The sequence below is a fragment of the Ascaphus truei genome, chromosome 1 (assembly GCF_040206685.1).
Source record: "Ascaphus truei isolate aAscTru1 chromosome 1, aAscTru1.hap1, whole genome shotgun sequence".
NCBI lineage: Eukaryota > Metazoa > Chordata > Amphibia > Anura > Ascaphidae > Ascaphus > Ascaphus truei.
The window spans coordinates 333,434,666-333,452,430 of record NC_134483.1 but is presented as its reverse complement, the minus strand read 5'-3'; the positions used below and the strand labels follow the sequence as shown (position 1 = coordinate 333,452,430).

At 40.3% G+C, this 17,765-nt stretch overlaps 1 protein-coding gene across 2 annotated transcripts in view; it reads left to right on the top strand.

Annotated features, from left to right (window-relative positions):
• The window catches only part of EPHA5 (EPH receptor A5), a 378,771-nt gene that overhangs the window by 284,540 nt on the left and 76,466 nt on the right, over window positions 1-17,765 (top strand). For both annotated transcript variants that reach the window (XM_075607532.1, XM_075607522.1), the window contains 3 exons: window positions 2,404-2,528; window positions 5,980-6,139; window positions 7,764-7,869. In XM_075607532.1, coding sequence (XP_075463647.1) covers window positions 2,404-2,528; window positions 5,980-6,139; window positions 7,764-7,869 — 391 coding nt within the window. The remainder of the gene's footprint in view (window positions 1-2,403; window positions 2,529-5,979; window positions 6,140-7,763; window positions 7,870-17,765) is intronic.

Genomic DNA, 17,765 nt, shown 5'->3' with positions numbered 1-17,765 from the left:
GGCCAATAATGCCCTGGCTGGAAGAGTTGAAGGCCAGAGGTGAAGCCGAGGGACTTTAACCCAGCCAGGGCATTATTGGCCAGTAATGCCCTGTTCTGAGGGGATTATTACTATTACAGCCGCGGCTAAACTTAATCTAAAGCTTAACCGCTTTGCTTCTCATTTTTTTTTTTCGGCCGGAATTGGCAGTGCGCCAGCCGCATCTCCCGGCGGCGCGCGGCCGGTTCTCCAATCAGCGACTGATGGCGCTGAACAATAGAAGCACCTGCGGCGCCGGAAAAGAAAAACGGCTGCGTCTGCACGGGGTTTTAAATTACCCGCGGTGCAGGCCGCCTCAGAGTAAGTTTAGCCGCAGCTGTATAGGCTAAATATAGGCTTATTTTAATTTTTTCATTAAAAATATACATTTTTGTAGTCATATTGATTTTTTATCAGCATGATTGTTTACATTCTAATGCTTTTACTGCAAGTTTATTAAAAGGAAATTGTACATACACACAGCCCCCTCTATACACACACACACACACACACACACTCTGCAACCCGCCCTCTATATACACAAACACACTCTGCAGTCCCCCCTACACACTGTGCAGCCCCCTCCTCTATACCCACAAAACACACTGCAGCCCTCCTCCACCCTCTACACTCACAAAACATATACAGCAGCCCCCCCCCTCTACACCTACAAACACACAAAACACAGACACACAAACCAAAACACACATCTGCAGCCCTCCTCCACCATCTACACCCACTGCAGCCCCCCTCTACACACACAAAACACACACCAGCAGACACACACTCCAACAGACTGCTGCCCCTCTACATCCATAAAACACACACCAGCAGCTTCCCTCTACACCCACTGCAGCCCCATGTAAACCCACACACTGCAGACACACACACAAAACACTCTGCACCCCTCCTCCACCCACAAAACACACACTGAAGACACACACTGCTGCCCCCCCCTCTACACCCACAAAACACACACTGCAGACACACACAAACCAATAGACTGCCAGCTCTACATCCACAAAACACACACACACAACACACTCTGCACCCCTCCTCCACCCACAAAACACACACTGCAGAGACACACAAATCAACAAAATAGGCTCTGCCACCTCTACATCCACAAAACACACACCACCAGCCCCTCCCACCTCTACACCCACTGCACCCCCTGTAAACCCACACACTGCAGACACACACACAAAACACTCTGCACCCCTCCTCCACCAACAAAACACACACTGAAGATACACACACTGCAGCCCCCCCTCTACACCCACAAAACACACACATAGCACACACACACACACACACTAATAAAACACTGTGCTGGCCCCTTTACACCCACAAAACACACACAAACCTTTCCACTAATTCTCCTGTGCAGAGCTCTCTGTAGGCAGGGAGGGGGAGGAGTGAGTGCCTTCTGTCTAATCCCCTCCTCTGTCTAAGAGCAAATTTCACTCTTTGTGAATGAGAACTGAAAGTTGATTGGCTGAAAAACTTGTCAAGCTGCCAAAAATTATGGGCCATTACTGAATGGATAATGCCTGGAATTTTAACCAATCAGAGAGCAGGTATTTCAATAATGCCTGGAATTTACCAGCTTTAGCCTATAATTATGAATTATGTCTTTTGCTGCAAACATCTTGCTACTGCTCTTGCTTCCGTGTTTCGTTATTAATTTATTGCATTTTTTTCCCGTGATGAAACAATGAATAATTCCTACTGTATATTGTATATTGTATATTGTATATTGTATATTTGCCATTCACAGAGTTAGGTGATACCTTTTTTTATTTGAACTAACAATTGATATTGAAATATTGACATTGAAATATATTGATATATTGATGACAGTCCAAATAAAAAGCGTAACACCTAATTCTATAATACAGCTATTTCAACTTCATTCATGTAATAATAGGATTTCTCTGAAGTAAATTTGCCGTTTTAAGAAAGGAACAAAGAAGGGAATTTCTATTGAGTGCACTTATAACTGAACATTTACATTGGATTCCATATTATACTATGTTAAAAAAGACACTTATTACTACTAAAAGCCTAACAACCATATAAAACCTCTACAGAACAAAGCTGGAAATTCAGAGACTTTGGGACAGTTATAGTAATCTAGGTTGATGCTGTGGATAGAGCGCCAACTAAATGCAGGGACGTGGTTTAGTACAACTCGTATTGTTCTGTATGATGAAACTGCTTGTAGTCAGCGCATGTAGAAAGCATGTTCATGTTGCACATATGTTCTACTGATGAAAAACAATGTTAACAAAGTCTAATCAGAGAAGAGTAGATGTGTAAACATCTCAAAAGGAGGTCAATCTGCTAATAATCATCATTTTATTTTGCCTTTTCCCCTTCTAGCACCTTCGCCAATCAGCGTTGTGAAGAAGGGAAAGATTGCCAAAAATAGTATTTCCCTATCTTGGCAAGAACCAGATCGACCCAATGGTATCATCCTGGAGTATGAAATCAAATACTTTGAAAAGGTCTGACCCTTTGTAATATATCATTATATCTGTATTCTTTCACTCTCACTAACAAATTCAGGCTAGGGACCCATCAACTGCATAGGGAAATTGATTGTTAATTGATTGTTTCTGCAATAAATTACTGGGATGGCTGGAAATGTGTGTTTTCTATTAGTGTGACACTTCAGCTGAGAAAATACATTAAAAGTTCAAGTACGAGTTATTGGCAGACTTCACATTTAAATAAAGGTCACGAACATGAGAGAATACCATATCATATCCAATTGGGATTGATCATTTTTCAGAAATGTTGACAGGCATTTTTTAACATACATGCTTATAGATTATAGCATGATACTATGGCTATGTAAGCCATGTAGCCACTGAAAATTATAGTTTAAAGAAGACAGGCAGGAGAGGAAATAATATTCCATGTAACTAATTTGCTGAAAATTATGGCTTAAAGCATTAGTCCATCCGATAAAAGTTTTGAAATCAAAGCATGTTTAAAGTGTTCAGCACTGCCATTGAATTTGTATTTTTAAATTCACTTGAGAAAGAAAAGCAGACATTTCTACACTCAAAATCTAGTAATAATATGACAGGGAATGTAGAGCTGTACTGAGAACTTTTGCAAGCACAAGCCCTGCCCTGTAGAGCTTACAATCTATGTTTTTGGTGCCTGAGGCATGCAGAGAAAGTGACTTGTTAAAGGTCATAGGGAGCTGACGTAGGGGTTTGAACCAGGATTCTCTCATTCAAACTCAGAATCATTGTTGTCAGAGCCAGTGCATCTACTCACTGAGCCACTCATTGCACCCTGACACAAGAAGATATATTCATAAAAAATAAAGGTAAAAATAAACTGTACAGAACTTAAGATGGTTTGTTAAAAGGCAAAATTAAAGTGTAACTTAGTGTATACTAACATGTTTTGACCCATATATATTAGAGGTCAGTGATGAATCTCCCCAACTATTTTGAATTGGTGGTATTAGAAATCATATGGGTTTAATGCCTTACATTAACAAGAGTCATCTGATCAACTCATCTTGGAAAAAGGACAGTGATATAATGCAGGAATCAAAGGGGCAGAATCAATACAAATGGGAATATTGTTCATTATCAGTATATAGAAACTTCCACCACTTTTGACCAAATAAAAATCATGATTTTAGCACAAAACAGAGCAGGTGCAACACATATTGGGGACCCGATATATAGTAGACTTCATAATGAAGCAGGATTCTAGAGCAAATGTTATTAGTAGTCCTCTTGCAGCTGCAGTATATATTTAATACAATGCACTGTACTGTATACCCCTCTACCAACATGAAATGCATCAAAATCTGTCAAAGTGCACAGTGATGTGCCAACAGTGATCAAAGAGAAATATGAAGAGGGAACACAGAGAACCACATTTCTTAGTTTACAAATGTACGCTTCACTTCTTTTTTTCAATAGAAATAGATTTGCATTAAAAATAAAGTCTCCCTTTTCTGTTCTTTTAGCATAATTATGAGATAATCATATTTTACAAGTAACTTTTATTTAACAGAATTAATCTTTCCTGAAATCACTCACACGCCGCTTTTTAATTGTATTTCTGGCATACTAACGTTAGATTATTCATTCAATAAAAATGAATAAGTAGGTAGAGAATTGTACTGTGTTAGCCACTGTAGAAACACTCTTTATACAAATAACAAACATAGGAGGTTATTTATCAAAGTGCAGTAGTGATGATTAGGCACAAACGTATGGAAACTCCCAAAATTGCAGTTTTACTGCCCGATCGGCACTATCACACTCAAATTAATAACTCCTGTAGGGTATGATGGTAAATTTAAGTTTTGAAATGCATTCCTGAAGACAGGATCTGTGTAGCCATGATTGACAATAAAGTTATCTCTGTTCTATATTTGTTACTTTTTTTTATGACAAACAGTTTTGAAAACTTGAATGCATACAGTAAGTTTAAATCAAGTTTAAAGAAGCTGATTTTGGTTAACATCTCTTACAATTATTAAAATGCTGCAAGTTATAGTCTACACAGATCATAAATATACACTCAAGCTCCCTAGAGCTCCATCTCAGGGGTGGGCAAAGTACGACCCGTGGGATGGTTGCCTGCGGGCCACCCCAGGTAGGGACCCGCTCCCCCGTCCCTACCTGTGCTGCGGGCGGCTGCGCTGCTCCCTCCTCTGCTGCTGCCTTCACACAACAGGTAGGGCAAGGGAGAGAAGGACGACGAGTGAGGGGGGAAAGAGGGGGGAGAGTGAGGGGGGAGAAGTGAGAGAGAGAGAGGGGGGAGAAGTGACAGAGGAGGAAGAGTGAAAGGGAGGGGGAGAGAAGAGAGAGGGAGTGGGTGAAGAGTGAGAGGGAGGGGGAGAAGAGAGGGGGAGGGGTGAAGAGTGAGAGAGAGGGGGCAAGAGAGAGGGGAGAAGAGTGAGAGAGAGGAAAAGAGAGAGATAGAGGCAGAAAAGTGAGAGTGAGGGGATAAGAGAGTGGGAATAGAAGGAGAAGAGTGAGAGATGTGGAGGAGGATTAAAAGAGAAGGGGAGAGTGAGAAAGAAGGGAGGAGGAGTCAGTGAAAGGGATGCAGTGAGCTGGGGGGGAGGTAAGAGAGAAAGGGTAGGGGTTAAGCAGGGGAGAAAAAGAGTAGTACGGTAGGGGTGAAGCTGGATAGGAGGGTAGTTTTGGTAAACTTTTGGGCCACAGACAAAGTAGATTCTACATGTGTGGCCCGCAAAGCTTACCAATGGCTGTCAGGTGGCTCTCCAGCCAAAATATTCCCCACCCTGGCTTTAGAGTAAACGTAACTTTACAGTAGTGTGTCATGGGGATTCTCTGTGACGACTTCCGACAATGACAGTGTGATGAATGGGATTAGGAATAGCCAGTGGCGGTGGTGAATATTTGTAAAAAAAAAAAAAAAACCTTTTTTGTTAAGCGATTTGTTATCTGTGGAAGCTTTGGAGGGTCAAAAATGTATAGCACGTGTCTCAATGTGCGGCATCATGTTATGTATTGATTGTCTCCTACTAAGAGAAGATGAGGGATCACAGTTTGAGGAGAATGGGTGTTATGGAATACCAATACTTCATATTTACACACCTAGGGATTCAGTTTTATAAATTGAATGTAGCCTTATTTCTAGATAAAAAGAACATGTTCCCCTTCCTTTCTTTTTAACTATTCCTTTTGAAATTGGATTCAAATAAATATTCCCTTATTGGACTGGATTATGCTCTGCCCAGTACCACTTTATTTTATTAACCAGTGGAGAAGATTATTTGCTGTAGGATATAAAGGGACCTCAAACATGACCTTCTGCTTTAGAATGATCCATCATATTTTTTGTTTTAACCACCACTTGCTTTTGTGTTCTTCTTCTACTAAAAGACTTGGTCATTCCATATATTTATAATTTTTTTTTTTAATGTTTTCTCTTTTTGTGCAAAACAAGGACCAAGAAACTAGCTACACGATTATCAAGTCAAAAGAGACAGATATCACAGCAGAGGGACTGAAACCGGCATCGTCTTACATATTCCAAATACGAGCACGCACTGCCGCAGGGTACGGTGCCTTCAGTCGCAGATTTGAGTTTGAAACCAGCCCAGTGTGTAAGTCATTTTAATTACTGTCAGCTCATGTTCATGTAATAGTTAGCAGGAAAGAGTCAGCAGATCAATACCATAACAGGGAACTGTCATTCTTGTACTTGCTCAAGATTTCCTCTCCCCGGCCTGGTCTATTAGGTGAAGAGGCCTCACTCGTGTCACTCGGTTGGATAAGTTAACACATCGGTCCCTGCTTCCTCATCTCATTTAGTCCAGTGGGGGGTAAACGTCAATCTGTCCTTAAACTGTAAAGAGTATAGAAAAGGGCCTTTCTAAGCATGTCATTTCACCCTCAAAGCTACTGAGAGGTTTCTTTATTCTCTGGTTCTCTGTTTGCTTTCCACCAATGGGAGGAATTTTTTGCTGAACTTCTCTACAAGAAAAGTCCAGCAAAGTTGCAGTTCTATTCCACATGAATGCATTCTCTTTCTGGTAAAATAACAGACATGTAGAACGTTTTAGATTTTTTTGGCATCTCATTGTTTTAGGGTTTGACATTATGTTGACATTAGAAGCATAAGTGAATCCAATTTGCTTCACAGTTTAATTACGCATGTGTATGTGTATAGTTTCTGTAATGTTTTAGCGTTAATTGTTTTTCTGCAGTTGTATCTGATGTAACAGGTTTCTTTGATATTGAAGAACTTCAGGCCAGATCCAACAGATGGAATAGATCTGACATTCACTACACGTAATGATCACTACACATATTGCTGACAACATCATTTGCATGTTTATACTATAGCGTTTAAGTGGCCATATTGGTCCTAGAAAAATGTAGATATGTTTGATAATTATATATATATATATATATATATATATATATATATATAATCTGTTATTGCTATTTATGTTGCCATACTACTGTTTTACATTACTGATCTCTTCATAAGCTATAACAAACTTTGAATTTGGAGATCTGAGCTAAGCTGCAGATAGCCCTAAGTATTCCAATACATGTAGGGCGAGCACTTATTTACTTGATTTATTTTGCAGCCTGATCCAATATAATTAGCATAGACCGTGGTTCCAACTGTTTGGATTGTATCTGAACAAATGCACTCATCAGTACTCCCTGTTTATCTTAGAACATTCCTCCTTAGAATCATTATGTGTTGATCATAATGCACTTGCAAACATGATACATGTACACTGTATCTTATTAGGTTAATTTGTACTACATAATAGTCTGTTAAAGAAGCATTATTGTATTTAATAGCTACATTATTATTCAAGTACTGCCCTACCCCCATAAAATAAAAATCGTATCCAGGTGAACAAAAAACCCAAACAAATAGTAGAGGAAGAGAAAACGAATATCTCATTGACGATTGGAATGAAAAACCCTTTCAAACCAAATATAGCCAGTACATGATATGTATGTTTTTATTTTAATGCTGAGCATCTGTTCTTTTATTCTTGTTAAAAGGCATGGTGTTTTAGTACTTTACAATTAGTTCATACTGCCAAAAAGTTGAATTTAAGACAATCAATCATGTTACTGCAATGGGTGCAATATCTTAATCTGGGCAGTTTTGCTAAAGTTGCAGTCACAAAATACTTTGAGGTCTCCTGTGTGTTGGTTATCATTGAAACTGTAATCTCTATTTTCTCTTTATCTACTCAGCATTTGCTGCAACGGGTGATCAGAGCCAGATTCCTATAATTGCTGTGTCGGTAACCGTGGGAGTTATTCTGCTGGCTGGTGTCGTAGGTTTCCTTCTCAGCGGAAGGTACGTGGAATTGTCTTGTGTTATTGCAGCTGAAACAAGATAACATATTTGGATTACATGTATGTGTGCACACATTCAAAGTTATCGATGTGCTCCCACTGCCTGTCGAATGATTCATACTCTCACCACTACTGGTTTATGTAACGATAAAAAAAAAAATTAACACTATACATAAAGTAGGCCAGTAGTGACAACTTAATTGTTGGAAATAATCAAGTCGCCAGGAAGAGTGGCTGTCGGGATGTGACATTTGAATTCATGCAAATGCACCGGGATCAAAATATTGTAAGATTTTTTTTAACATTCCTATGGCATTCCTATACATTTTGATTGAGTACAGACATGGGGAATCCTTCCATATTCTGTACAGATTTCCTTCTGAAATTTGCCAGGTACTGTAACATTTTTATATTGTAATGCTGAGAGTGCTCAAATAGAGCCCATTTGCACATTATGTTTCAATTGACACTGAGCTGTCCTCACTTCATAAAATCATCGTAGTAGGACAATCTTCTCGACCCCCACCCCCCACCACTTTTTTGGACACACCTCTGTATGAAGAACAGCACACACAGTTTCTGGGGCTAATTTATCAAGGCAAAAGTGGTGTAAATCTGAAGCAAAAAAACTGCACCAAGTGTTTCAAGCTGAAAAAATCCATAGAAATAAATAGGATCTTTCTTTGATACGTCTGGAGTTATTTTTTTGCCCCAGAATTGCATCGCTTTTGCCTTAATACAAATGCCCCTTTATGTTCCAGTATGGTCCTTTCTCTCTCACTTTATACATATACTGTATAACTTTAGAAGTTTTTCTTTATACTATTTGAAAGATAACTTGTAACATGCATGATTTTTTAAAAATATTGATGCAATTAGTCTTGATGACTGAGAGGGCGAGCTCTTAACGATGGACACATTCACGTGTTTGAAATCCAAACTTCACGAACTTTGAAGTTCGTTTAGAAATACGAGTCAAAGTTCAACATTCATTTTCTAATCTGAGTGAAATTCCAGCCAAAACCCACAAAGTACTCATTCTGAGATTAAAATAAATAATTAAATGAACTCGTCGGGGGGAAAAAATGTATGCAAGAAGTTCAAAGTTCAAAATAATTTGCTATCATTTTATAATTTGTTTTTCCATTTTACCCCCATTTTGTTTGCAAATCTAAGACCAAAAACAATGAAGTTGGAAGCGAAATTGCCGACCCTTAGTAGCTATACCATACTAGCATTTCAAATATGATTTAGTATATGCAAAAACGACAAACAACATATTGTTGGCTTTAGGTTGACATTCAGGTACTTTTACTCCAAATTAACATTCACTCGTTTTTTTTTTTAAATTTGACATTACCATGTTTGTTTTCTCATTAACCACTTAAATTCCAGGCTGTTATGCCACAGCTTGAAAACAAATCCTTGTAGGCCCCCAGTCACCCAAGGGATTACGTGGCAGTCCAACTTTTTATTTTATTACCTTGATTGATGTAGCATTACTTCCTTTGATATTTCTAGAAAAAAAAAGGCAGTGCAGCAGTCATGGTTCCTTACAGGTTTTCCCCACAGGTTTTCTGTCCTGAACTGGAGGAGGAGGTAGCAACCTGTTTGGATCTTCATCTGTGCGGCCCTACATAAACCATTGTAGATAGCGGAAAGAGCAATACTTTCCTAATCAATAAACAGTATACACGCCTGCCTCATTGTCACCCATATTTACTAAGCGGGTTGCTTCATAAGACACTTTCAAACAGCTTCAAGCTAATGGGCTGAAAAGGTTAACGATGGAATAGCATTGCTTAGCAAATAAGAGATGTATATGTATGCCTACATACTGTACAAGCACAACATTTTTTTCCCCTTGATCTAAATTAAAATGTAGTTTGTATTCATTATCAGACTTTGTCAAACTTTTCTGCACATGAGGTCCCAAAATACAATGTTACATAACCCGGTTTACTTTGTGTAAAAAGACCCCTGCTGAGTTATTAAGCTGGCGCAAGAGCTTATTTCAAGAAATCTAGGGGGTTCTTGTCAAATTATTCACAGTCAAGCTGGCAGTCTGTTGTGAAATTAAGAAAGACATGGTGACCAGTTGTACAGACATGCATTTTTTTTTTTGCTGAAAAATACCTCATGATTAATTTGAATGTGACATCATGCTGTGATTCGTTTAGCGGTATCCACAGCATATCCTTTGTTGCCTTCTTAAGAAATGGCACATTTTTTTATCACATCTAATCTCCTACTTAGATATACCTTATTTATTTTAATGATTTTCAGCTTGTAGCTAAAATCAGCAAATAAACAAATAGCTGGTGAGCACATTCACATGTCTCAGACAGGTCTGCAACCCTCCCTTGCACAGTTATCTCTTAGCATACAATGCCTGCATTGCAGCTAGGGATTCTGGGTAACGACATGCAAATGAGCACTCACAGTGAGTCACCTTTTACTTCAAATCCATTTTAACATGGAGCCCTTTAAACGTATACCTGCCTTTTCAGCATAACCTGGGTTGTGTCTAGAGGGTTTTTATCACTTTTTTATTTACCCACCATAACTTATATAATGTGTGGCTAAAAGCAGAATTTCCTTTTCACTCCTCAAAATAAACATACTGCAATATAGAGTGTCTATAAGTACTGTAGAACTGAACAATCATTGTTCTGTGTTTAATCTTTTTTCCCCCTCAGGAAGTCTTATGAGTTACTTGAAAGCTTACATTTCAAATAAACTACAAATGGGATTTCCTAAGCGCCTGCCCCACCATGATCTGGCGATAACTGTCGCTGACTTGATCTGGCCGCCATAACATGGTCAATTAGGGACAGTGTGCCAGGGCAACTTAACACATAACTATCAGATGTATTGTGGTGACCCAGCAATAAGTATGAGATACATACACTCTCGCAAGTCTTTGCCTCCGTTTTCTCATCTGCTAGCAAAGGCTTCAGACAATGAAGCTGCCACTCTCTCGACCTGCTCCTCCTCTTTGGAACTGGTGTCCGCCAAAAAACAGAGACTGGCAAAACCGCATCTGGCTCTGTGCTAACACCAGGGTGCCTATCTCATAGCCCTACGCGTTTCGCACACTCGGCTTCGTCATGGAATGTAGGTTATATATTTATATATATATAATACAGAAATAAAAAACGAAATGGGGTCGGTGGTTCTGTGGGTACAGAAATAAAAAGGGTATTAGGGGGTGGGGGGGAAGAGGCACCAATAACATTTGGCTTACAGCACAAAGAAAATCACAGTATGAAATTGTTATCACTTCTGTTCAACTCCACATACAGATGTAGCAGCCATTATTCGAACATTTCACGGAGTCGTTTTCGTGTGCTCTGCTGTATTCCACGCGGCATTCGCGCCTGTGTTTACCGCGGTTGATTTTTTTTTCATTTCATGGATTATAATTTCTTTGGGTGCAATTCTTTGCATATCTGTGGCAGAAATGAATGAATTGTAATATGTACAGTACTGTGCTACTGTGTCAATTTCAGGTGTTTAAAAATCTGAACCCTAAAATGCAATTTTCAGCACTCGATAAAAACGAGTCAACACGCGGTAAGGTTGGGAGAAATCACGCGCCATGACATGGGTATTCCGAGGTATACAACGCGTGAAAAGTTCGAATAGCGGCCGCTGCATCTGTATACAGCTGTTATATAGTACAGTCTTGTGTCAATCCCCACTCCTCTCATGCATCCCCGCCACCCATACAGCTAAGGCCAGGTCCCCAGTGGTGGTGGCTGCGACGGCGATGGCGTGCATGGCGCACACAAGGTACGGCCCTCTATGGGGCCGGCCCCAGTAGCTGCCTGCGCGCCCCAGCACAATGGCGAGGCATGACTACATTTAGCAAAAATAAGGATTTTGTCTTTGCTAGTGGCGACGGAGCGCTGGCCACATCACAGCGGCGGTTCAACCAATGAGGACGAACCAGCTGCATGATGTCATGGCTGCGCCCCCGCCACGTGCTTCCTGGAGTCCATCATGTCGCACTGCTGCTGGGAACGGGCGCCGCCAGGCACCCCATCACGCTCTGGGGCCTTAGCCTAAGAAACTCTCTACAGTATCATTAACAATCTCTGTGATATTTTCATAGCAATAAGTTTGCCATATTCTCTCCTTTACCTTTTGGATACTTGGGGCTGTTTTTTTCCAGGTGGCCGCTATGCAGCATCTTGTGGCCAACAGAATATGGAGGGAGAGTTTCCTCCCTCTATTTACAGTAGTATGCCTTGGAATGGGTTATTTAGTAATGCCACCCATGGATCCAGTGTCACTGAGGTTCCCGGAACTCTGTTCAGCATTTGGAACACCTGACTCCAAAGTTTTTTCTACCTGTGAACAGGTCCACCATGTACTGTATGTAGGAAAGTACCCATCTGCCTGCATCCTCTAAAACACAGGGGAGACTCCTGACCATAGCTTTTGTTCTATTTGGAGGGGGTTAGATAAAACCTGTTCAGCAATTTATAGCTGTTTTCTTTAATAATCGTAGACCGGTGTTGTGGCTTCCCAAATATCCCCCACATTTCCGAGTCCCAGTGCACCAGCAAATCTGCCTGCCAATGTCTAATGTATGATTTTTCCAGCCCTCTGCCTGCTAGATAGATATGCTTTCTCTGAAGCTAACTACTAGAGATAATGTGATGTATGTGAATTCACAATTAAATATAAAAATAGCATGTATAAAATAAACAAAGTGTGAATAGAGGTTGCCCAAAGAAAATCCTCTGACCGATCTAGATCAGATAGTATGCAAACAGAAAACAAACGATTTGCATGGTTTGATCAATATTATGTATACTCTTAGGGTCTCATGCAGTAAGCCCCGATAAGGCTTTTTCGGCATTTTATAGCCGTTTTTTGCCCTCCTGATTCAGTAAGCCCCGATAAGTGGGAATTATCGGCAACTTTTGTTGCGAAAAAAAAATTTTCGCCACCCGGCTGCCGATAAGCCACTTATCGGGACTTTTTTTTCCCGCCTGAATTCAGTAAGCCCCGATCAGCTTTTTGGTGCTGATCGGCAGGCCAGATTGGAGATTTTATGGCCAATCCAGCCCGCCAACTAAAGTTGGCAACTTGCTGAAGGAGAAGCATCGGCAAGGGCGACACTTAGGAAAAATCAGCCCTTTTTCCTGCCTGTGATTGATGCCGGGGGTCTCCGGAGCTGATACCCGCACCGGAGCCCCCCGGCATGCATCCGAGGCAGGAAAAAGGCATTTAAAAGCCACTTCATTACCTTAGCGGCTAACCGCTAAGGCAATGAAGGGGTTAACCCACCGTGCCAGCGTTATTGTGGGTAGCGGGGATGGGTGAGGGGGGTATTTGGCCCTGGGTGTGAGTTTAGGACTTGCGGGGGGGTTGCGAGGGCACTTAACCCCTTCACGACCGTAGCAGTTAATACCGCTACGGTCCTGAAGGGGTTAAGGCCTCCCGCTACCCACCCGCAAGCCCTAAACTACCACCGTTGGGGCTAATACCCCTTTCACCCACCCCCACTAGCCACAATATTAAAAAAATACACACCCCAGCCCCACAATAACTACATAAATAAATAATTATATTATATATATATATATATATATATATATATATATATATATATATATATATATATATATATATATATATATATATATATATATATACCCAACAACACCTATACCCCCCTAACATACTGTATAGTAATTGGTACAATGACTATTATCCACAAAAGGATAATAGTGCAGTTGTCCATTTACAATACATACACAACAATAAAGACTTTAAATACATATAGCACTCACCCATGTCCCACTGCCACGATGAAGGCCATCCTCATCTTCATCCTGCCCATGCCCCATCCGCTTCTGCAAAACAAACACAAGAATTACAACATCCAAATTAATGTCCCCTAACCCCTTAATCACCATAGCGGTTATTAACCGCTACAGTTATTAAGGGGTTAAGCCACCATCACCCACATACCCTCCCCCACAAAGCCCCCCAACCACCCTCACCCAATACCCACAGGGGAGTCCTACCAAATACCCTTGGGCCTAATACCCCCTCCCCCAGCACATACAGTACAATAATGTGCCAAATAACTATTATCCACATAGGGATAATACATTATTTGGCCATTATTAAACACATTCAATAACGTTAAAATGTAAATAAAATTGTACTAACCTCATCAATAAGAAGTCTCCGTCGCCAGCATCATCCTTGGGGTCCGTTGCCAACATTAGAAATAGCCACAACATTTCAATATCATTAACATAACACTGAACCCCTTAATCACCTTATCGGGTACTAACCTGAAAGGTAATTAAGGGGTGAAGCCATCCTGCAATGCCTACAACAGTTATGCATAACATCTTCAGTGAAATAAAAACCAATTGCCTAACCAAATTCCATTTAATCATTCAATCTGTAGGCTCACATGCCTCATAAAACATTGCATTTACAGTGTATACATGTAGCATAACATGTAAACTGCATGTACACGCTGCAAATCAATGTTAACAATACAATAATGCCACTCAAATCGCCATACATCACAAGAAGTATATTATTTAATACAATAAACTCACCATCAATGAATTACCACACAGCAATTACATCCCTAAACAATTAAAATACCATCCATACCAATTACACAATGAACTAAAGCTATCCTAACAGAGAACCACTTCAAAACATAGAAAAAAGTACACCAACAAATACAATATACTAAAGCAAGGCTTTCCATATCCTATTGTACGGCCTGGAAGCCCAAAACTTACATCTGTCTAAAAATAAAATACATTTAGCACACATCAATGCATAGCCACAATGATTAACAATACAGAATTAGAAGCTTTAACAACACTATCATTTCTTACCCTGTATATATATCTGTACACATACATACAGACATACATACAGTGGGAAGAAATGATATGCATTATAAAAAATGAAAACATGAAAAAGCAACACAAAAAACAGTTACATTAAGTACATTTCTTTATTTAACTTACCATTACTTGCCCCCACCGACTCCCGTTGATCAGCTTACTCACGAACCAATCCACGACACCATCCACGACACCATCCAGGAACAAATCCACGACACCATCCAGGAACAAATCCACGACACCATCCAGGAACCAATCCAAGAACAAGTGCAGGAACCAATCCAGGAAGCAAGCCACGAAGAAATCCAAGAAACAATCCACGACACGATCCAGGAACAGGAACCCATAAAAGAAAAGAAAAAAACAAATTAAACATTAAAATAATAAAACATGACAATCAAGGGTTGTACTAGTTTTATTCTTAGTGAATCTGTATTACAATACCTTGTTCCGGGGTCTTCTTGACATCCGGTGCCACGCCCTGGTCTTCAATCTTCAGGAGGAGGTCCGTCCTCCTCGGCATCTGCCTTCAAAATGAGACGACATAGGCTTTTATAGGCCTATGACGTCACATTTGTCGTCATATGGTTCCCACGGCCCTGATTGGGCCGTGAAAACCATGTGTTTTGGCCGATGTAAAAAAATTGATGACGTCACTTAAAGGCAATGCCAGCACAGCCAATCAGAATGGCTTTGCTGCTATTGCCTTTAAGAAAACGTCATGAAATGACACATGGCCGGACTCACATGGTAAGCCAGCCAATCAGAGCGTGGGAACTCCATCCCTACTCTGATTGGTTCAAGTACCATGTGAGTCCGGCCATGTGTCATTTCATGACGTTTTCTTAAAGGCAATAGCAGCAAAGCCATTCTGATTGGCTGTGCTGGCATTGCCTTTAAGTGACGTCATCAATTTTTTTACATCGGCCAAAACACATGGTTTTCACGGCCCAATCAGGGCCGTGGGAACCATATGACGACAAATGTGACGTCATAGGCCTATAAAAGCCTATGTCGTCTCATTTTGAAGGCAGATGCCGAGGAGGACGGACCTCCTCCTGAAGATTGAAGACCAGGGCGTGGCACCGGATGTCAAGAAGACCCCGGAACAAGGTATTGTAATACAGATTCACTAAGAATAAAACTAGTACAACCCTTGATTGTCATGTTTTATTATTTTAATGTTTAATTTGTTTTTTTCTTTTCTTTTATGGGTTCCTGTTCCTGGATCGTGTCGTGGATTGTTTCTTGGATTTCTTCGTGGCTTGCTTCCTGGATTGGTTCCTGCACTTGTTCTTGGATTGGTTCCTGGATGGTGTCGTGGATTTGTTCCTGGATGGTGTCGTGGATTTGTTCCTGGATGGTGTCGTGGATGGTGTCGTGGATTGGTTCGTGAGTAAGCTGATCAACGGGAGTCGGTGGGGGCAAGTAATGGTAAGTTAAATAAAGAAATGTACTTAATGTAACTGTTTTTTGTGTTGCTTTTTCATGTTTTCATTTTTTATAATGCATATCATTTCTTCCCACTGTATGTATGTCTGTATGTATGTGTACAGATATATATACAGGGTAAGAAATGATAGTGTTGTTAAAGCTTCTAATTCTGTATTGTTAATCATTGTGGCTATGCATTGATGTGTGCTAAATGTATTTTATTTTTAGACAGATGTAAGTTTTGGGCTTCCAGGCCGTACAATAGGATATGGAAAGCCTTGCTTTAGTATATTGTATTTGTTGGTGTACTTTTTTCTATGTTTTGAAGTGGTTCTCTGTTAGGATAGCTTTAGTTCATTGTGTAATTGGTATGGATGGTATTTTAATTGTTTAGGGATGTAATTGCTGTGTGGTAATTCATTGATGGTGAGTTTATTGTATTAAATAATATACTTCTTGTGATGTATGGCGATTTGAGTGGCATTATTGTATTGTTAACATTGATTTGCAGCGTGTACATGCAGTTTACATGTTATGCTACATGTATACACTGTAAATGCAATGTTTTATGAGGCATGTGAGCCTACAGATTGAATGATTAAATGGAATTTGGTTAGGCAATTGGTTTTTATTTCACTGAAGATGTTATGCATAACTGTTGTAGGCATTGCAGGATGGCTTCACCCCTTAATTACCTTTCAGGTTAGTACCCGATAAGGTGATTAAGGGGTTCAGTGTTATGTTAATGATATTGAAATGTTGTGGCTATTTCTAATGTTGGCAATGGACCCCAAGGATGATGCTGGCGACGGAGACTTCTTATTGATGAGGTTAGTACAATTTTATTTACATTTTAACGTTATTGAATGTGTTTAATAATGGCCAAATAATGTATTATCCCTATGTGGATAATAGTTATTTGGCACATTATTGTACTGTATGTGCTGGGGGAGGGGGTATTAGGCCCAAGGGTATTTGGTAGGACTCCCCTGTGGGTATTGGGTGAGGGTGGTTGGGGGGCTTTGTGGGGGAGGGTATGTGGGTGATGGTGGCTTAACCCCTTAATAACTGTAGCGGTTAATAACCGCTATGGTGATTAAGGGGTTAGGGGACATTAATTTGGATGTTGTAATTCTTGTGTTTGTTTTGCAGAAGCGGATGGGGCATGGGCAGGATGAAGATGAGGATGGCCTTCATCGTGGCAGTGGGACATGGGTGAGTGCTATATGTATTTAAAGTCTTTATTGTTGTGTAAGTATTGTAAATGGACAACTGCACTATTATCCATTTGTGGATAATAGTCATTCTGCCCATTACTATACTGTATGTTGTGTATTGCTGCTATGTTTATTGGGGGCATTTGTCCCCAATAAACATGCTACTATGCGTTAACCCCTTCATTGCCTTAGCGGCTATCCGCTATGGTAATGAAGCAGCATTAATGTATTTTAATAATATTGTGCGGAAGCAGGAGGCCCCCTGAGCTGAAGCGCATTTATTTGTGGCTCAGAGACCCCCTGCCTCCCGAGTTACAGGCCCCGGTTTGGGCCATCGGTTACAGTGT